The 22,878-nt window shown below is 30.5% G+C and overlaps 2 protein-coding genes across 2 annotated transcripts; one reads left to right on the forward strand and one right to left on the reverse strand.

Annotated features, from left to right (window-relative positions):
- Positions 1-185: 185 nt before the first annotated feature.
- LOC135954234 (angiopoietin-related protein 7-like) lies at positions 186-6,524 on the forward strand. The gene is made up of 5 exons (XM_065504314.1): positions 186-299; positions 362-944; positions 1,004-1,049; positions 5,086-5,625; positions 5,695-6,524. Exons 1-5 carry the CDS (start codon positions 219-221, stop codon positions 5,825-5,827), a joined length of 1,383 nt encoding a protein of 460 aa, XP_065360386.1. The 5' UTR covers positions 186-218; the 3' UTR covers positions 5,828-6,524.
- Positions 6,525-16,978: 10,454 nt separating this feature from the next.
- On the reverse strand, positions 16,979-22,575 carry LOC135955652 (fibrinogen C domain-containing protein 1-like). Its single transcript, XM_065506010.1, has 3 exons — positions 22,571-22,575; positions 17,601-18,125; positions 16,979-17,433 (listed from the first exon to the last, which is right to left on the reverse strand). Exons 1-3 carry the CDS (start codon positions 22,573-22,575, stop codon positions 17,304-17,306), a joined length of 660 nt encoding a protein of 219 aa, XP_065362082.1. The 3' UTR covers positions 16,979-17,303.
- Between the last annotated feature and the right edge of the window lie 303 nt (positions 22,576-22,878).

The raw sequence follows: 22,878 nt of genomic DNA on the forward strand, positions 1-22,878 counted from the left end.
TTTCAACATCTTCCATACGTTTCAGAAATATCTAAGTAAGTATTATTAGTTAAAAACGTTTATCATTCTGATCTATAATTATTTCAACACAAATGCTGGAAATTATAATCAAATTATTTCTTATCACTGAACCTTTCAAATTCTATATAAACTAAGTAAAACCTCAATTTCAATTCATTCAGCTGGAGCAAATTAAGAAGTAAACAATAAATTAAAAAATGCTGTACAAATCTCTACTATATTTCTTATCACTTTTCTACATCTGGAATTCCCACAATTTTGCACAAGCTGAAATCCAAGCAAGTATTTACATTAATATTAATGTGAATTTTATAATACATTCTCATTATTTATTAAATAGACCAAATATTCACTGGCTTCCGATGAATTCTTAACTTGTGACTACTCACGCTTCGAGAGTCAATTAGAGGCTCTGAAAACTGGTATTGACTTTCTAAAACTACACTTTGAAATGATGAAATTAGAGTTGAATAAACAAAAAGAAATTTCGCAAGGCTTGCAGAAAAATGTCGACAAGATTCCGCAGAGCATACAGAGTATGGAAAATAAAATACTCTGGATTTATCGAGAAAAATTCCGTGAATTAGGAGACTTGATAAGTAAACAAAATACAATGATCCAGACACGAATTCAAGAGCCACCCAACGATGATAAATGGCTAATGGTGAGTGACATCAAGGAAATAGTGAAAGACCACGATTCATTATTAGAAACGTTTAGTGAAAAGATCAAGAATGTTGAAAATATATTGATCAAAGCCACTTGGGAAACTCAAATGCAACAGTTAAGTGATAATATTGCCAGGAATTTGACGTTGTTACAAAATATTGATAAGAAATTAACAAATATTGAAACTATAACAGCAACTAAAACGGATCAGATAGCATATAATCGAAATATTCAGAAATATATTAATAGAAATGGTGAGTTTACTGAATGAAAATTACAAATATTTCAAATTTTAACTACAAAATATTTTTAGAAGCCAGCAAAATTTGTCTTAAGGACGCAGACCAAAAATTAATTTGGTAAGTTTAGATATATATGTACGAATAAGCATCAAAGATCCAAAAATTCAAGAACTGGACTAGAATTGAAGGCTTGAATTACGCTTGCTATCAACTTGAATTCCAGTAAAAATGGGAATTAAATACGGCTGCACAGTGTGGCACAATCAAAATTTTTTGGAAATAAATCTGACATTTTTAAACGGATAGTCCGATCGGGAAAAAATTTGAAGTGGGCGTAGCCAAGGAGCATTCGAGTTTAAGATATTAAAATGGGTCATACAAATAATCCAGGGGCGGGAGAAAATTTGAAGTGGGCGTAGCCAAGGAGCATTCGAGTTTAAGATATTAAAATGGGTCATACAAATAATCCAGGGGCGGCGCTATGGGGGCTCAAATCGGGGTACATTCGACATATAAAATTTTTAAACACGTGCAATTTTTTTGTTTCCTATCCGATTTCAAAGAAAAACATGCTTGCGTGTGCTATTTATCTCTTATAATTTCCGAGTTATAGGCATTTCAAAATTGAAATTTTAAAATTTTGCCATACCTTGGTCCGCTTTTTTAAAAATATGGGTAGTAATTTTGGACCGAATGGACTCGAATTTTTTTTATTGGTTAGACAACTAAATTATGAACAACATACAAAAGATTTCAGATATTTATTATGGATCCAATATCAATTATGGATCCAAAAATAAACGATTTTCAACTTAAGTATTAAAAAAATAGTTGACTTTTGCTGTTTTTTGGACTTACTCTTTTTTAATTAAAAAAAAACTTTCTTTAAGAACATATAACAATTTTATGTTTACGGAGAACATTCTGATATAAAAAACATGTTCTATTCTTCAAATATGTCGCCCTACGCCTTTCGGAATTTGACCTATATTTTATCAAAAATGTTCTAAAATCCCAAAGCTGGGATCAGAGAACGGAAAGCAGCTTGTGTGAAAACCTTGATGTGTTCCCTATTTATCGGCAAAGTATTTTCCCAGCCCCGAAGGAAATGTGGTCCCTATAGCCAAAATTATAAAAAATACCATTTTTGGGATTTTCGCTCCAATTTTTAGGAATTGCGGGATTCCGTTTGACCTTTTGACAAGTTTTTTTACACCTTGTTATTTAGAACGACAAACTTAAAAAAACGTTGAAAATTTCATTGAGTTTCGTTAATAAATAAAGATTTTATTACATATTACATATTCATTGAGTTTCTAAAACTAAAATTTATATCAAAATTGTTATAGGATTGCAAATATTAGGAACAATTTGATCCAAATTTATAGCGAGCTATATGTTTTTGTTTAGATAAGTTAATTTTTGGTCTTACAAAAAAAATTTCAAGTTAATATCTCAATTAGATTAAACAAGTAAGAGAGCTATATTCGGCTGTGCCGAATCTTATATACCCTTCACCAAATTATACTTTAAAATAAAAATTTTAAATATTTTTAGGTAAACAAAATTTAAATTTTTTTCCAGTTGTTTTTTCGAAATTGTTTTTCAAAATTTTTTTTTTAGTTTTTAAATTTTTATACCCTACACCACCATAGTGGGGAGGGTATTATGCGTTTGTGCAGATGTTTGTAACGCCCAAAAATATTAGTCTAACACCCACCTTAAAGTATACCGATCGACTTAGAATCACTTTCTGAGTCGATTAAACGATGTCCGTCCGTCCGTCTGGTTGGCTGGCTGGCTGGCTGGCTGGCTGGCTGTCCATGTAAACCTTGAGCGCAGAGTACAGGTCGCAATTTTGAAGATATTTCGATCAAATTTGGTACACATTACTTTTTCGGCCCAAGGACCAAGCCTATTGAAACTGGCTGAAATCGGTCCATTATTTCACCTAGCCCCCATACAAATGTCCCCTCGAAATTGAACTTTATCGGTCATAAATGTTTAATTTATCTATGTATCTACACAAATTTCGCTCCAAATAAGTTTTATATATACAAAATTCATGTCACCAAATTTTGTTACTTTCTTACTTGTTTTTTTTTTAAATATTTGTGAAAAAAGATTTTGGTGAAAAAAAATCGGGTTAAAAAATATTTTTTCCGATTTTGACCAATTGTAGGTCCAACTTACTATGGTCTTATATACATCGTTGCACAGGTCTTTGAAATATCTATCATTAGATATCCATATTGTCTATATTAATGATTTAGTAATCCAGATATTGGTCAAAAATAGGTCAAAAATCGAGGTTGTCCTGGTTTTTTCCTTATATCTCCTTATATCTCAGGACCGATTTTCTCGATTTTAAATAGCAACCGAGAAGGAAGAATTTCGGAGATATTGATGTATCTTTCGTGTATGTAAGTTATTTGGGGGCTTCAGAAAGTAGATTTCAACACACAGACGGACAGACGGACATGGCTATATCGACTCCGCTATCTATAACGATTCAGAATATATATACTTTGTGGGGTCGCAAATGAAAAATGTAGAAATTACAAACGGAATGACAAACTTATATATACCCTTGCCACTCATGGTGATAAAAATATGACACTTTAAAACTCCGTCCTTCAAAAATATTGCACTTTTTCATATTAAAAATTTTTTAAAAATTTTCTTAAGGTGTCTGAGTCAGAACCAATGATTCGTGTTGAATAAAATATTAAGAAAATTTATACAAATTTTTATACCCTTCACCTTCGTGAGAAGTTTGTCATTCCGTTTGTAATTTCTACAGTTTTCATTTCCGACCCTATAAAGTATATATATTCTGGATCCTTATAGATAGCGGAGTCGATTAAGCCATGTCCGTCTGTCTGTCTGTCTGTCTGTCTGTCTGTCTGTTGAAATCAATTTTCTGAAGACCCCAGATACCTTCGGGATACAAATCTTCAATAATTCTGTCAGACATAATTTGGAGAATTTTGCTATTTAAAATCAGCAAAATCGGTCTACAAATGGCTGAGATATGAGGAAAAAACCAAGACAACCTCGATTTTTGACCTATTTTTGACCTATATCTGGATTACTAAGACATTAATATAGACAATATGGATATCTAATGATAGATATTTCAAAGACATTTGCAACGACGTATATAAGACAACAGTAAGATGGACCTACAATGGGTCAAAATCGGAAAAAAAAATTTTACCCGATTTTTTTTTTCTAAAAAAAAATTTAAAAAACAAAAAAAAATTTTTAAAATTTAAAAAAAAAAATTTTAAAATTTAAAAAAAAAAAATTTTAAATTTAAAATAACAATCGAAAAATTTTTTTTTACAAAAAATGAAAAAAACAACTGGAAAAAAAATTAAATTTTGTTTACCTAAAAATATTTAAAATTTTGAAGTATAATTTGGTGAAGGGTATATAAGATTCGGCACAGCCGAATATAGCACTCTTACTTGTTTAGTATGAAAAAGTGCAATATTTTTGAAGGAAAAAAATGGCATGTGTTTAAAAATTTTACATATCGAAGGTACCCTATTTTGTGCCCCCATATCGCAACTGGAGCCTTTGTATGGCCCATTTTAGTAACTTATTAAATGCTCCTTGGCTACGCCCATGTAAAATTTTATCCCGATCGGACCAGCCGTTTAAAAATGCCAGATTTATTTCCAAAAAATTTCGATTCTGCCTCACTGTGGGGTCTTATATTCGGCTATACCGAATCTTATATCCCCTCCACCAAGACAAAAATTTAAAATAATTTTTGGTGAAAATATTTTTTTCGATTTTGAACCAATGTCGCTCCAAATTTTTAATGCGTTATAGAAAAGGTCTTTTAGATCCATTTTTAATTTGATAAACTTATTGTCTATGTACATGACTTAGTAATCGACTTATAGGTAAAAAATATGTAAAAATTTCGGAGTAGTAGTGGTTTTTTTCTTATTTCTCAGCCATTTTTGGGTCGGTTTTTACGATATTTGTTAAAAACCGATATATTTATAGAACAATCATCTAAGTTTTTAACTGAATTAAAAAAGTAAAGACCTAAATCTAATACAACACAATAAAATGTAAAATAGCTGAAGTAAATTAAATAGGCCGAACGCAATTTTATTTAATTATATATTTCAAGTACTACCCAAACTTATCCAACCAACTGTGCTGATTTTAATGCAAACTATTGTGCAAATAACAAATGTCGCATATATAATAAACTTTATGGGCAAGAGTCATTTTTGGCAGCATGCGATGACCACAACGAAGGTGGTGGTTGGACTGTTATCCAGAGACGAATAAATGGCTCTGTAGATTTTTATCGTGGTTGGTCTGAATACAAGGATGGCTTCGGTAATATTGATGGCGAATTCTTTATGGGCTTAGATAAATTGCATGCTTTGACGACTACACTACAGCCCATGGAGCTAATGATACAGCTGCAAGACTTTAACGATACTTTGAAATATGCCAAATATGATGAATTTGCTGTTGGTAATGAAACGGAAAATTATAAACTAATTAAAGTGGGCAAATATTCTGGCAATGCCGGAGATTCGTTTAGCTATCACCAGGGTTTTAATTTTAGTACCAAAGATCGTGACAATGATGAAGATAGCACCAATAATTGCGCCGAGGATAAAAAGGGAGCATGGTGGTACAAAAGCTGTATGTGGAGGTAAAGTGCAAATAAACAAATATTTATATTTATGTGGATTTAATTCAACAGTTTTCTTTTCTTTTCTAGTAATTTAAATGGAAAATACTATAATATTCCTGAGCCCCCTAAAGGCGAAAGAGGCATATGTTGGAGTGATTTCAATGGTTATGGTTATTCAATGAAATTTGTTCAAATGATGATTAGACCCAAAAGAATATAAATAAAAGCTTTGTTCGAATTCATAGTACATAGCGTAGCTGTAAATGAATCACTCATTTTTTAATTAATTCGCGAATCATTCACACAAAAAAATGAATTGAATGAAATTTGAGTCAATTCAAATGAATTTGGTAAAAACGAGTTGCAATTCGTTTCCAATTCAAATGAATTGAATTGATTTTGAATTAATTCAAATGAATTAGAAAATGGAATTAGCAATTAATTTCCAATTCATGAATTGAAATGATTTTGAGCTTATTCAAATGAATTAGAAAAAAGAATTAGCAATTCATTGATCAGGCGGATACAGGACAAGGCTTTTCAATTTTTGTACTGGATATTTTCATTTTGGTAGGAGAAATTTTTCATTCCCCCTAGAGATCTGCTCTTGAATTTGATTGATTGCAACTCATTTTTGATTCATTCATTTGAATTGCTAATTCTTTTTTCTAATTCAATTGAATTAATTCAAAATCAATTCAATTCAAATGAATTGGAAATTAATTGCAACTCATTTCTCCCTAACTCGTTTGAATTGATTCAAATTTCATTCAGTTAATTTTTTCAATTCAATGAATTAATTCAAAATTTAGCTAATTCATAATGAATTGAAATCAAAAAAGAATGATTCATTTACAGCTCTGGTACATAGTAAATAAAAAATATTTTCAAAAATAAATGAACGTAATCCAAACGAATTTTGTTGTATTATTATTATTTGAAAAATTAAAAATCCAAAATCTATTTTTAATTTACTTTTAATCAGAGACCGTTGTTATAAGTTATATTATAAAACATAAATTTTAATAATTACACTATCCAACAGCATTTTTGAAACTGAATAGTAGAAAAAACTTATATATAAACTTTTTTTTTTACAGTGGGTCAAATTTTTAGTTTTTTGATCGAAGGGAGCTAGTGTTTATAAAAAACCGACTTTTTAAAAAACCGGTTTGTCGGTTAACCGAAAATTGACCATTTTTAAAAAACCGGTTTTTCAGTTAACCGACATCGAAAAAACCGGTTAACCGTCATATATGTGTAGAAAACATAAAATGACCAATAAAGTATATACAGCTTCAAAATTTGTAGTTTTTAGTAGTCAGTAGCTCGTTTTGTATTTCTCGCATCGGAAAACTTCTCACATGAAGTGTGAAACAAAAAATTCCATTGTTTCTCGATGTGCGAGAAAAAAGTGTTTCTGTATTTGAATGCGAAAACAGACAACACAGATTCTGTTCTTACTGGAATACTTACAGTAATTAAGTGTCAAATGCAAGACAAACGTCAACGAAAGAATGAAATTATAATAACACCAAAACAGTGAAAGGCTAAAAAAATAAAATGCCAAAATGTAACAATTGTGTTTTATTGATTGTCATCATTTAAATATAAAACAAAAAGTATAATGGGGCGCTTATAACTGTTGAATTTAAAAAAATAATTTTGAAACACATTTTTGTGTACTTACATGTGTATTAGAGTGACAGCCGATTTTTTTTTTTTAGATTTCAAAGAGTGCCGGGTGGAATATTGTGACACTAGGCCTATATGTTAAGTTCTGAAAATTTGAGCGAAATCGGGCAACGATTTCTGGACGCGCATCGAGGTCAAGGTTCAGATATATGCAAAATTATACCATTTATATGGAATAAATAGGTGAAACTCCTTAACTTTCTGCATTGTTTTCTATAAATATGTAGATTTATTTATATTAATGAATATTACATTAACAAAAAATTTTTGGAAATTAACCCTGTATCTCCTTTGGGTCAAAATGACCCAAAAACTGTATTATCGCCAAAATTAAAGAAAAATGCAAATTTTTCAGTTTTTGAAAAAATTTTGCTACTAAATAAATACTTTTGCAATTGAATGCAAAAGAATCGAAATATGTACGTAATTATCGTTGTAATGAGATATAAATGACAAAATTTGGTTAAAAAATGTTAAAGTTATTACAAATTCGCCAGACCATTAACGTGTTTCAGGCCACTTGAACATAAAATTTAGGAAAATAATTAACATATTTCGAGAAAAATTAAAATAGAAGCTAATTTTTATTTAAAATATATCCGTATTTACTTGTATATGAGTTTTTGTCTTCGTAGGATACCGTTAACCTGTTCGCAGGTATGGCCAAAAAAAAATATTTTTTTTAACGGCCGTTTCGAATCTCCATTTTCAAATTTTTAAAAATTTTGTTAAAGAAATTTCAGAATTTTTTGATCATCACATTGGGATTTATTGAGATCAAAATAGGGAATAAAAATATGGGCAAAAAATTTGTTTTTCTTGAAAATCGCAAAATTTAAATCGCAGGTACGGAAAAACTGTAAGAGGTATTGACATAATTTTTTCATATTATTATTCCCTATTTTGATCTCAATAAATCCCAATGTGATGATCAAAAAATTCTGAAATTTCTTTAACAAAATTTTTAAAAATTTGAAAATGGAGATTAAAAAAAATTATTTTTTTGGCCATACCTGTGAATAGGTTAACGGTATCCTACGAAGACAAAAACATATACACAAGTAAATACGGATATATTTTAGATAAAAATTAGCTAATATTTTAATTTTTCTCGAAATATGTTAATTTTTTTTCCTAAAATTTTTGTTCAAGTGGCCTGAAACACGTTAATGGTCTGGCGAATTTGTAATAACTTTAACATTTTTTAACCAAATTTTGTCATTTATATCTCATTACAGCGATAATTACGTATACATTTCGATTCAAACTCTTTGCTACTTACATTTTCGGCTGATTTGGGTTCCATAGTTATACATACGAAGTTAAAAATATCTATATTTTTGAAAATTTAGTTTTTCTCACACCAATTTCAAATGTGACTTATTTTGACAATTCTTGTGAGAAACTTTTCGCAACATATTGTTACAGAAACACTTTTTCTCACATCCTTCCAATAATTGCTGTTTTTGTCGCAATTCAATCGTTGCATGCGGAAAGTTTTTCGATTTGAGAAATACAGAAACGGGCTACAGGAATGGTTAATAACCATAAATATACAAAAGTCCATTTATTTTGTAAAAATTTCAAAATTATTATCTCAGTCAAATGGAATTGAGTACAAATATGTTACTAAATATAACAAAAAAATTTAAATAAATTTTTTAATTAAATATTGGATAATTTTTAAATTTATTATCACCTCGACTTTCTGATATGAAACAGAGAATATTACAAGTCCCAAAAAAAGAACATATAAGATGAAAACGCACTTCTTCTTAGCTGTGATTATTTGTCATTATAAATCATACCAAATAATTAATAAACCTCCATTATTAGATTTCAAATATATTTCAAATCATGGATTTTAGAACGTTTTTTGTATGATTAATAAATTAAAATTTTAAGAACAAAACACATTAATGAAGTCAAATTTATTGAAAGAAGGTATGTACATTAGAGTGCTCCAAGATTGTATGGACGAAAAAAACTTTCTAGGTACAGGCCGTCCCCCCCTCTAGAATTGTTCTATGTATTGTAGAAACACGTTGTGTCAAATATTAGGATGATAGGATAACGTTAACTGGTGGCGCAACGACGCTGAAGTTTTGAGGTGCATTTACAAGGGGAAAATACGCAATTTTTTCAGTTTTTGTAAAAATTTTGCCATTAAATAATGACTTTTACAATTTAATTTAAAAGAATCGAAATGTGTACGTAATTGTCGTTATAATAAGATATAAAAGACAAAAATTGGTGAAAAAATGTTAAAGTTATTAAAAAATCGCCAGGCCATTAACGTGTATCAGGCCACTAGAACAAGAAATTTATGAACAAAATTAACATATTTTGAGAAATATTAAAATAAAAGCTTATTTTTACTTAAAATATATCCATATTTACTTGTATATGAGTTTTTGTCCTCGTAGGATACCGTTAACCTATTCGCAGGTATGACCAAAATGACGGTAAATAGCGTCACAGTAGGCACTTTTCTAAAAAAACTCAGTTTTTGGAACACATTTTCCCCGTTTTAGGAATTTCGGTATTTGAAAATAAAAAATGTCAAAAATTATAATGTCATTAATTTAAGGACATTTGGATCTAAGTTAGTTCCCAATTTTGTTATGATATCTTTAACCGTTAAAATTTTACATTAAATCTAATTTTATATTTTTCTTCATGGAAAATCACCATATTATAATTTTTTTAGTTTTTAAGGTAAATGACGTTCAAAAATTAATTAAATTCTTTAACTTTATTAAAATATGAATCTACAAGTCCTAAGGTTTTTACCAATATCAAATACTTATATAAAAAGCATATATCTACTACTCAGAAGCTCCACAAACCTTGCCGCCTTTGAAAAATTTGAACGTTTTTTCATATATTGCATGCAAAATGTGTATACTTACATATTAAATGTAACTAATGAATTCAAACGTATACTGACCTTAAAGAAAAGTTGGTATAATGCATTTTTCGCAGTAAAAACAAATAATATTTATTTTCGTGTAGGTTAATCTTCATTTAGATATATATTATTTGAACATTTTTATCCTTATATTGTAGACCATAATATAGTATTTGGGCCAGTGTGTATTCTATGTAAATTATTTTTGCAGAGTTATAAAATTTATTGAACACGATTTTTATTTTTTTTAAATTACAAACAATTGTTTCTAATTCAGCAATTTATAACTAAAATTCCTGTTTGAACGTATGAATTTTAACAATTTATATACTTAATAATTAGTTAATACGTTTGGATCAACATTTTTCCCTTTTAACATCAAGTGAAGAAACAGAGTATAAACAAGTAAGAGTGCTATATTCGGCTATGCCGAATCTTATATACCCTTCACCTTTGTTGTGGATGCATTATTATTTTTTATAATTAGTATATATGTATGTACATTGCCCACTTTCAGCGTACAGCACCCTAAATTTATCAAGAACACAAAAAACAACAACAACGCCAAACGAAACAAAACACCAAAAGAAAAAACAAAATACGCAAGGCAATGAAACCAACACACATCCAAACATACGTTTAATTGTATAAAAAACAACAACAACGCCAAAAGAAACAAAATACGCAAAGCATGCACATTCAAACATACGATTTGTTGATTTTTTTGTCAAAAAAACCAACACACAACCAAACAAACGTTTAGTTCAGTGTTGCCAGACAAAGTTTACCTTATGTCCCCAATCTGAAAGTCGATGTTCCCAAAAAATCCCCATTTCAAAATTGAAATCCCCAATTTTGTCACCATAAAAAAAATTAAATTATATTGTAAATACTAAATTTTACTATGTTGAGTTTAAGAAACTAAACATAGTACATCTATTTTACATCTATTTACCTCATTGTCAGTTTTCAAAATGTTGATTCATCGATTTTGGAACAAGTTGTTTGGAAGATGTCATTTTACTTTGAAACCTGCCAAAAATTCTTGATGTTTATCCGATTTTTGTATGAATTAGTTTTTATAACTCCTTGAGAAATCAAGAGCTTTTTTTATTCCAGAAAAAGAAAGTATATTTTGTAAAATATGGACAAAATAATCCCTAATTTCACCGCATCGGAAGTGGAATCCATTTAAGTATAATTTAAAAAAAAGCACTGAAAAACTCATTGTCGTATTAAAATAGAATTTAAAGATAACACTCTGCTACAAAATGAAACTTTTTGTCAGAACTTTAAAAGCGACCCAATGGTGGTTGTAGGCCTAGGTGAGGGAATACTAAAACCGTTTTCAAAGATTTTGAAACTTCCTCAAAATTTTGAGTTATTTTGAAAAAACAGTTTTAAGTAGTACTTTAGTACCTCTAACTCACACATTTTGCATATTTTTTTCGTCGTTTTTCATATTCAAAAAAGTTATTTAAATTTTTTTCTATGAAAACCTATTTTTACACAGTGTTTTAAAGACAATATAAACATTACTCGTCGAAATCGGTTTATATTTGCAAAAGTTATTAAACTTTTTCGAAAAAAGTTCCAAAGAGCTGATGTTTGCAACTTGCAAAAATATTGTCCCAATACCCACCTTAAAGTATACCCAATATGTTCTGGATCACTTTCTGAGTCGATTTTGCCGTTTTGTCCGTCCGTCCATGTAAACCTTGTAATCAAACTTCAGGTCGCAATTTCAAAGATAATTTGGTACAAACTCTTGTATTGCCCCAAGGACGAAGCCTATTGAATTTGAATGGGTACATCATTTCTCATAGCCCCCATACGATTGACCTATCTGAAAATAGTTAAGTTCTCATAAATATCTTAGTTATATAGATATAAAAATCAAATTCAGCAAAAATAATTTTTATATATGCCTAACCTGCCTCACCAAATTTACCATATAATGCCCACTTTCGAAAATCATTTTAATGAGTATAGATTTCTTAAAAATATTTCAAACTCAAATAAAATTCAACACAAATAGTTTTTATATACATATACAGAAGACAAGTTAAGAACTAAATTTTCTTTATACATTGCAATAAAAATGTATATCAATGCATTGGTATAAGCTTTCATATCAAAATAAGTATTGAAATGCTATTAAAAACAAATTTTGTTTCTTTTTTTTAGATATTCTTAACAAAAACAATACTTATAACTTACAAATGTATCAAAAGATGCACTGTATTTTAAAACGTAATCAGTTTTCTTTCCAAACCCGTTGAAAAATATAAAGTCGGACAAAAACTGACTAAAGCTGGCCACACACGGAATGATTTGTTCGCCTGATTTGTGATTGAAAATTTTCAATTACTTGTGATTTTTATCGCGCACATCCCCATTAACAAGTAACAAGATGTCGAACACGAACAAATCATAATCAAAATCAACCGTGTGTGGTCAGCTTAAGTTACAGGTCGACGATAAGTAAATTCTGAATTTGAGGATGTTTCTGAAATTTTTTGACATTTTTTTCACTTTCGCACAGTGTAATTAACATTTAAATACGAAGTCAAAAATTGGCTCCTAGAGAATGATTTACCTTTCTGTGTTTAGCAAGAATTTAAAACAATTTAATATCTGTGAACTTTTGATGAAATCCTTTTTTAATTTTTTTATTATCAAAGTAGTGTCCTGGAAACGATAAATCTAAAATTTTTGTGTTTTTCATCAAATTCTGAAGAAATGAAAGAAATAAAATATGATTATTTAAACAAAATATAAAACCAAATAGATTAGAAATTGAAATGTTTGTCAATAAATAGCTCTTCTGTTTTATTACTAAGCCAAGTACTCTACATTGTGAATACCGTTAATGTCTAAAAATGTAAAATCCCCAAAAATGGATATAAATCCCCAAATTTTTTTAAAATCCCCAAATCCCTCCCCACGAAATTCTGTCCCCAAAAAAATCTTGAAATCCCCAAATTGGGGACAAATCCCCACATCTGGCTACACTGGTTTAGTTGTATAAAAAACAACAACAACGCCAAAAGAAACAAAAAACAAAAAAAAAAAACAAATACACAAAGCTTGCACACCCAAGCATACGTTTTGTTGTTTTTTTGTCAAAGCATGCAATACATTGTGTTTTTTGATGAAATTTTCAGAGGTTGTCTCGGATTTTTGCTCATATCTCCGTTATTTATGGACGGATTTTGCTGATTTTAAATAGCAAAATTCTCGAAAGTATGTCTGACAGAATTGTTGAAGATTTGGATCCCGGAGATATCTGGGGCCTTCAGAAAATTGATTTCAACAGACAGACAGACAGACGGACAGACGGACAGACAGACAGACAGACAGACAGACAGACAGACAGACAGACAGACAGACAGACAGACAGACAGACAGACAGACAGACAGACAGACAGACAGACAGACAGACAGACAGACAGACAGACAGACAGACAGACAGACAGACAGACAGACAGACAGACAGACAGACAGACAGACAGACAGACAGACAGACAGACAGACAGACAGACAGACAGACAGACAGACAGACAGACAGACAGACAGACAGACAGACAGACAGACAGACAGACAGACAGACAGACAGACAGACAGACAGACAGACAGACAGACAGACAGACAGACAGACAGACAGACAGACAGACAGACAGACAGACAGACAGACAGACAGACAGACAGACAGACAGACAGACAGACAGACAGACAGACAGACAGACAGACAGACAGACAGACAGACAGACAGACAGACAGACAGACAGACAGACAGACAGACAGACAGACAGACAGACAGACAGACAGACAGACAGACAGACAGACAGACAGACAGACAGACAGACAGACAGACAGACAGACAGACAGACAGACAGACAGACAGACAGACAGACAGACAGACAGACAGACAGACAGACAGACAGACAGACAGACAGACAGACAGACAGACAGACAGACAGACAGACAGACAGACAGACAGACAGACAGACAGACAGACAGACAGACAGACAGACAGACAGACAGACAGACAGACAGACAGACAGACAGACAGACAGACAGACAGACAGACAGACAGACAGACAGACAGACAGACAGACAGACAGACAGACAGACAGACAGACAGACAGACAGACAGACAGACAGACAGACAGACAGACAGACAGACAGACAGACAGACAGACAGACAGACAGACAGACAGACAGACAGACAGACAGACAGACAGACAGACAGACAGACAGACAGACAGACAGACAGACAGACAGACAGACAGACAGACAGACAGACAGACAGACAGACAGACAGACAGACAGACAGACAGACAGACAGACAGACAGACAGACAGACAGACAGACAGACAGACAGACAGACAGACAGACAGACAGACAGACAGACAGACAGACAGACAGACAGACAGACAGACAGACAGACAGACAGACAGACAGACAGACAGACAGACAGACAGACAGACAGACAGACAGACAGACAGACAGACAGACAGACAGACAGACAGACAGACAGACAGACAGACAGACAGACAGACAGACAGACAGACAGACAGACAGACAGACAGACAGACAGACAGACAGACAGACAGACAGACAGACAGACAGACAGACAGACAGACAGACAGACAGACAGACAGACAGACAGACAGACAGACAGACAGACAGACAGACAGACAGACAGACAGACAGACAGACAGACAGACAGACAGACAGACAGACAGACAGACAGACAGACAGACAGACAGACAGACAGACAGACAGACAGACAGACAGACAGACAGACAGACAGACAGACAGACAGACGGACGGACGGACGGACATGGCTTAATCGACTCCGCTATCTATAAGGATCCAGAATATATATACTTTATAGGGTCGGAAATGAAAAATGTAGAAATTACAAACGGAATGACAAACTTATATATACCCTTCTCACGAAGCTGAAGGGTATAAAAAAGGGTACACAAATATATTTAGACAAATTTCAAAATATTTGGTTGTGGGACTTATGTGGGAGCTATGACCTATTATGATTCGATTGTCATAAAATATTTTTACGTGATTTTTATGTATATATATGAGAGCTGTGTCCAATTATGAACCAATATTCACAAAATTCAGTATTATGATTTTTGAATACAAATTACTGATCTGTGTACTATTTTGGTTTAATATATGGATGCTATGACCTATTATGGTCCTAAGTTAAGGGTTATTTTTGTAGAATTTCATATAAACAATGCTATTAACAAGAGTGGACCTTATGTGGGAGCTATGCCGAATTATGCACCAATATTTAAAAAATCTTGTAGTAGTGTAGATTTTTATGGATATTTGTTCAGGGTAATGTGTTTTCCTGAAGAAGTTCTTATATGGAGGTTATGACTAATTATGGGCCTATCATCATAAAATTTTGTACATCGATTTTTGTATATATTGAATAAATTTGTTTTGAATTTCAACCTGATAACTATATTTGTAAGAAATTTATGAGGATATTAGTGATTTTCGGGAGTGGATCTTATATGGGAGCTATGGTTAAATATGGACCGATATTCACAAAATCCAGAAGTATGATTATTGGATACAAATTACTGCGTTATTTCATTTTGATATCGATGTGTTTTAAATATTTTTTAAGGTTAATATCTTTTTGCGGAAATGGGCCTTATAGGGGAGCTATGACCAATTATAGGCCAATCTACATAAAATTTGGTACAGTGATATCTATATATATGAGTATAATTTTTGAATTTTAGCATGATAAATGTATTTATAAGAGTTTTATGAGTACTTAACTGATTTTTGGAAGTGGACCTTATATGGGAGCTATGGTTAAATATGGACCGATATTCACAAAATCCTGTAGTATGATTTCTAAGTATAAATTATGGATCTATGTAAAATTTTGTTTTGATATTGATATTTTTTAGATATTTATGTAGGTTATTGTGTTTTTCGGAAGTGGTCCTTATATGGGAGCTATAACCAATTATGGGCCGATACTTCATAGAATAAGGTACAACGATTTCGGTATATATGGGGAGTATTTATGAGGTATTTATAAATCATTTATGCTTATTTAAGTGATTTTCGGAAGTGAACTTTATATGGGTGCTACGGTCAAATATGGGCCGATCCACAAAAAATTTAGTGTTGTGATTTTTTTAAGCACGGAACTTATTTTTCCTGAATTTTGTGTGGTAGGCATTTACAGACCATAGAACCATATTTCGGGTAGAAATTTGTATGGGGGCTAGGTGAAATCATGGACCGATTCCTATAATTTTTATCAGAGTTAGTCCTTTTAACATAAAAATAACGTATGTAAAATTTTATGGTATTATCTGCTATATATTTGCAACAATACCAAAAACAATTTTAAAATTATCATTTTTTTTTTAGGTTGTCTCACATTTTGGTTCATAACTCTGGTTTCACTGATTTTCAATACCAAACTGCTTAGGAGAACAATAAACATTTTTCTTGCAAGTTTACCAATTTTGTTTGTCTATTTTGGACGTGAGCGTGTTTTACACAGACAGACAGACGGACATAGCTCAATCGACTTAGAATTTCATAAGGATCAATAATATATATACTTTGTTGGGTCTCAGATGAATATTTCTCAATGTTACACACGGAATGACAAACTTATATATACCCTCATTCACCACTTATGGTGGTGGAGGGTATAAAAATCACAAATAAAAGAATAAAAAATATTTTTAGAAATATGTATGTATATTGAAAATTCTTTGAATAAATTTACAAATGTTTCAAAATAAAAGCTAAACAGTCATAGTCATACATATATCCAATAAAAACGTTTTTCTCTGTTGTATTTCAATTTAAAGCTGTCCTCCTCTATAAAAAACACTCTGTATATTCAACTGTTATTGATTCGAAAACACATATCGCTCAAAATCAGTAGTTTTAGAAGCAGTATTCAGCTGTTGGAGTTTTAACAAAATAATTAAAATTTTTTAAAAACGTATGTTATAATTAAATAAGAAAACAAAATGATTTTGAAATTAAAACTAATGTTTAGTTTTAATTTCTATTTTTTAGGTCTAATCATCATTTGAACATATTTTAAAACATAATCGCAACCATTAATTTGATTCCAACAGATGCCATATTTGCTTTTAGCCGTATCCTCGTTATCGTAGTATTTACCATTTAAATTACTAGAAAAATATTTTTTTTAATACGGCTAAAATAAATAAACAATTACATAACAATGGTCACATGTTGACTCTCCAATATAAGACAGGAATCGTTTGGCACATTATCTTCTCTTGGAAAAAATGTTTGTTACGAAGTGTCAACATGTGACCATTGATATCTAACTTACCTTTGGAAACATGTTGCATACCACCATGCTCCTTGACACGACTTGGCACAATTAAACTCGTTACGATCATTGTCACGATCTCTGGTAGTAAATTTAAATCCCTGATGATAGCTAAATGAATCTCCAGCTTTGCCAGAATATTTACCCACCTTACTTAATATATAATTGTCCGTTTCATTACCAACAACAAATTCATCATATTTGGCATAGGTCGAAGAATCGTTAAAGTCTCGTAGTTGTATCAACAGTTCCATGGGTTGGAGTGTAGTCGTTAAAGCATGTAATTTATCTAAGCCGATAAAAAATTCTCCATCAATACTACCGAAGCCATCCTTGTATTCAGACCAATCGCGATAGAAATCTACGGAGCCATTAATGCGTCTTTGGATTACAGTCCAACCACCACCTTCACATGCGACCCAAAATGGTTTTGGCCCATAAAGCTGATTGTGTATGCGACATTTGTTATTTCCACAATGGTTTGTATTAAAATCAGCACAACTGGTGGGATATGATTGGGTAGTACTGGAATTTCAATTAAAACTCAAATTAATACAATATATCACTTCAATTCTATCTTCTAATAATCTTAAATTTGGGTACACCTATCCCTCGATCTACGCGATACTTTCTTGCACTATTTCACTTTATCACGATTATTTATTTATTATTCGAGGGATATGAAATTTTCTCGATTTACACGATTCTTTATTTGAAAAAAGCTGTTTCATTCATTTTAATGCAAGTATAAAATAAATTATATATAATTCAAACGTCTTTAGTTTCTAAAGTTATTTTGAAAAAAAATACAAATTTAAGTTGTAAAAATCATCATTTACTGAAATCAGAAAATCAGTAGTAGGTATGCATAGAAAATATTTCTTGTCAACCTTTAAATCAGGAATATTCTGAAATAATCAAATAAGCACTTGAAGTTAAGGGTTTTGTTTGGAGACAAGTCAGGTCGCATTGACACCTAAAATTATTTGTGAAGGCCTAATTCAAGACCTGATACAATATCGTGTAGTATACAAAGAATTAAACAAAAATACATCACAAGTCCTTATTACCAAATAGACTTCCAAATATTTAAATATAATAAATAAATAACTATTTTTGACATAAAGTCTTTATGAATTTTATAATACATTTTTTGTTATTAAATAAACTAAATTTAGTTAAATTTAATTTTGCATTAAAACAAAAAAAAAAAAATTATTGAAAAAATAACTTTATATACCTGAATTTTTCTTTTTTCTTTTTTCGATTTGCACGATTTTCTATATAATAATGTTTCGAATTTGATTTTCTGGAACATAGCTTCGTGTAAATCGAGGGATAGGTGTATTTTAATTAAATTCAGAATTTGCTGAAAATAAAATTGTATTCGCTGTAATATTGTTCTGCTTTTAAAAATTAAAATAGAAGCTAATTTTTATTTAAAATATATCCGTATTTACTTGTATATGAGTTTTTGTCTTCGTAGGATACCGTTAACCTGTTCGCAGGTATGGCCAAAAAAAAATATTTTTTTTAACGGCCGTTTCGAATCTCCATTTTCAAATTTTTAAAAATTTTGTTAAAGAAATTTCAGAATTTTTTGATCATCACATTGGGATTTATTGAGATCAAAATAGGGAATAAAAATATGGGCAAAAAATTTGTTTTTCTTGAAAATCGCAAAATTTAAATCGCAGGTACGGAAAAACTGTAAGAGGTATTGACATAATTTTTTCATATTATTATTCCCTATTTTGATCTCAATAAATCCCAATGTGATGATCAAAAAATTCTGAAATTTCTTTAACAAAATTTTTAAAAATTTGAAAATGGAGATTAAAAAAAATTATTTTTTTGGCCATACCTGTGAATAGGTTAACGGTATCCTACGAAGACAAAAACATATACACAAGTAAATACGGATATATTTTAGATAAAAATTAGCTAATATTTTAATTTTTCTCGAAATATGTTAATTTTTTTTCCTAAAATTTTTGTTCAAGTGGCCTGAAACACGTTAATGGTCTGGCGAATTTGTAATAACTTTAACATTTTTTAACCAAATTTTGTCATTTATATCTCATTACAGCGATAATTACGTATACATTTCGATTCAAACTCTTTGCTACTTACATTTTCGGCTGATTTGGGTTCCATAGTTATACATACGAAGTTAAAAATATCTATATTTTTGAAAATTTAGTTTTTCTCACACCAATTTCAAATGTGACTTATTTTGACAATTCTTGTGAGAAACTTTTCGCAACATATTGTTACAGAAACACTTTTTCTCACATCCTTCCAATAATTGCTGTTTTTGTCGCAATTCAATCGTTGCATGCGGAAAGTTTTTCGATTTGAGAAATACAGAAACGGGCTACAGGAATGGTTAATAACCATAAATATACAAAAGTCCATTTATTTTGTAAAAATTTCAAAATTATTATCTCAGTCAAATGGAATTGAGTACAAATATGTTACTAAATATAACAAAAAAATTTAAATAAATTTTTTAATTAAATATTGGATAATTTTTAAATTTATTATCACCTCGACTTTCTGATATGAAACAGAGAATATTACAAGTCCCAAAAAAAGAACATATAAGATGAAAACGCACTTCTTCTTAGCTGTGATTATTTGTCATTATAAATCATACCAAATAATTAATAAACCTCCATTATTAGATTTCAAATATATTTCAAATCATGGATTTTAGAACGTTTTTTGTATGATTAATAAATTAAAATTTTAAGAACAAAACACATTAATGAAGTCAAATTTATTGAAAGAAGGTATGTACATTAGAGTGCTCCAAGATTGTATGGACGAAAAAAACTTTCTAGGTACAGGCCGTCCCCCCCTCTAGAATTGTTCTATGTATTGTAGAAACACGTTGTGTCAAATATTAGGATGATAGGATAACGTTAACTGGTGGCGCAACGACGCTGAAGTTTTGAGGTGCATTTACAAGGGGAAAATACGCAATTTTTTCAGTTTTTGTAAAAATTTTGCCATTAAATAATGACTTTTACAATTTAATTTAAAAGAATCGAAATGTGTACGTAATTGTCGTTATAATAAGATATAAAAGACAAAAATTGGTGAAAAAATGTTAAAGTTATTAAAAAATCGCCAGGCCATTAACGTGTATCAGGCCACTAGAACAAGAAATTTATGAACAAAATTAACATATTTTGAGAAATATTAAAATAAAAGCTTATTTTTACTTAAAATATATCCATATTTACTTGTATATGAGTTTTTGTCCTCGTAGGATACCGTTAACCTATTCGCAGGTATGACCAAAATGACGGTAAATAGCGTCACAGTAGGCACTTTTCTAAAAAAACTCAGTTTTTGGAACACATTTTCCCCGTTTTAGGAATTTCGGTATTTGAAAATAAAAAATGTCAAAAATTATAATGTCATTAATTTAAGGACATTTGGATCTAAGTTAGTTCCCAATTTTGTTATGATATCTTTAACCGTTAAAATTTTACATTAAATCTAATTTTATATTTTTCTTCATGGAAAATCACCATATTATAATTTTTTTAGTTTTTAAGGTAAATGACGTTCAAAAATTAATTAAATTCTTTAACTTTATTAAAATATGAATCTACAAGTCCTAAGGTTTTTACCAATATCAAATACTTATATAAAAAGCATATATCTACTACTCAGAAGCTCCACAAACCTTGCCGCCTTTGAAAAATTTGAACGTTTTTTCATATATTGCATGCAAAATGTGTATACTTACATATTAAATGTAACTAATGAATTCAAACGTATACTGACCTTAAAGAAAAGTTGGTATAATGCATTTTTCGCAGTAAAAACAAATAATATTTATTTTCGTGTAGGTTAATCTTCATTTAGATATATATTATTTGAACATTTTTATCCTTATATTGTAGACCATAATATAGTATTTGGGCCAGTGTGTATTCTATGTAAATTATTTTTGCAGAGTTATAAAATTTATTGAACACGATTTTTATTTTTTTTAAATTACAAACAATTGTTTCTAATTCAGCAATTTATAACTAAAATTCCTGTTTGAACGTATGAATTTTAACAATTTATATACTTAATAATTAGTTAATACGTTTGGATCAACATTTTTCCCTTTTAACATCAAGTGAAGAAACAGAGTATAAACAAGTAAGAGTGCTATATTCGGCTATGCCGAATCTTATATACCCTTCACCTTTGTTGTGGATGCATTATTATTTTTTATAATTAGTATATATGTATGTACATTGCCCACTTTCAGCGTACAGCACCCTAAATTTATCAAGAACACAAAAAACAACAACAACGCCAAACGAAACAAAACACCAAAAGAAAAAACAAAATACGCAAGGCAATGAAACCAACACACATCCAAACATACGTTTAATTCAGCGAAATGCAAACTCACACCACTACAGTTTTTAGATCTTGTAGTTGTATGAGTTGAGAATTATTCTCTGGCAAAAACAAAAACAAATAGCTGAAATAATGAAATAAACAAACATAAAAGCGTAACACAACCTGCTTCTATCAATGCTCATGCGAGACTGACTGTTTTTATACAATGTGTGTGCTTGCGTACATGTGAAAATAAAAACAAGAGAGCTCATTTGAGAGCTCACTGCAGCTCGCTGGTTTAATTGTATAAAAAACAACAACAACGCCAAAAGAAACAAAATACGCAAAGCATGCACATTCAAACATACGATTTGTTGATTTTTTTGTCAAAAAAACCAACACACAACCAAACAAACGTTTAGTTCAGTGTTGCCAGACAAAGTTTACCTTATGTCCCCAATCTGAAAGTCGATGTTCCCAAAAAATCCCCATTTCAAAATTGAAATCCCCAATTTTGTCACCATAAAAAAAATTAAATTATATTGTAAATACTAAATTTTACTATGTTGAGTTTAAGAAACTAAACATAGTACATCTATTTTACATCTATTTACCTCATTGTCAGTTTTCAAAATGTTGATTCATCGATTTTGGAACAAGTTGTTTGGAAGATGTCATTTTACTTTGAAACCTGCCAAAAATTCTTGATGTTTATCCGATTTTTGTATGAATTAGTTTTTATAACTCCTTGAGAAATCAAGAGCTTTTTTTATTCCAGAAAAAGAAAGTATATTTTGTAAAATATGGACAAAATAATCCCTAATTTCACCGCATCGGAAGTGGAATCCATTTAAGTATAATTTAAAAAAAAGCACTGAAAAACTCATTGTCGTATTAAAATAGAATTTAAAGATAACACTCT

This window comes from Calliphora vicina, chromosome 3 (genome assembly GCF_958450345.1).
Source record: "Calliphora vicina chromosome 3, idCalVici1.1, whole genome shotgun sequence".
NCBI lineage: Eukaryota > Metazoa > Arthropoda > Insecta > Diptera > Calliphoridae > Calliphora > Calliphora vicina.

Excerpts from the sequence above, each read along its gene's own strand:
- LOC135954234 (XM_065504314.1), top strand. The coding sequence starts at position 219 with ATGCTGTACAAATCTCTACTATATTTCTTATCACTTTTCTACATCTGG. Across the intron at positions 1,050-5,085 it reads GCAGACCAAAAATTAATTTG|TACTACCCAAACTTATCCAA; the intron begins GTAAGTTTAGAT and ends ATATATTTCAAG. Across the intron at positions 5,626-5,694 it reads TACAAAAGCTGTATGTGGAG|TAATTTAAATGGAAAATACT; the intron begins GTAAAGTGCAAA and ends TTTCTTTTCTAG.
- LOC135955652 (XM_065506010.1), bottom strand. Across the intron at positions 17,434-17,600 it reads TATGCAACATGTTTCCAAAG|TAATTTAAATGGTAAATACT; the intron begins GTAAGTTAGATA and ends ATATTTTTCTAG.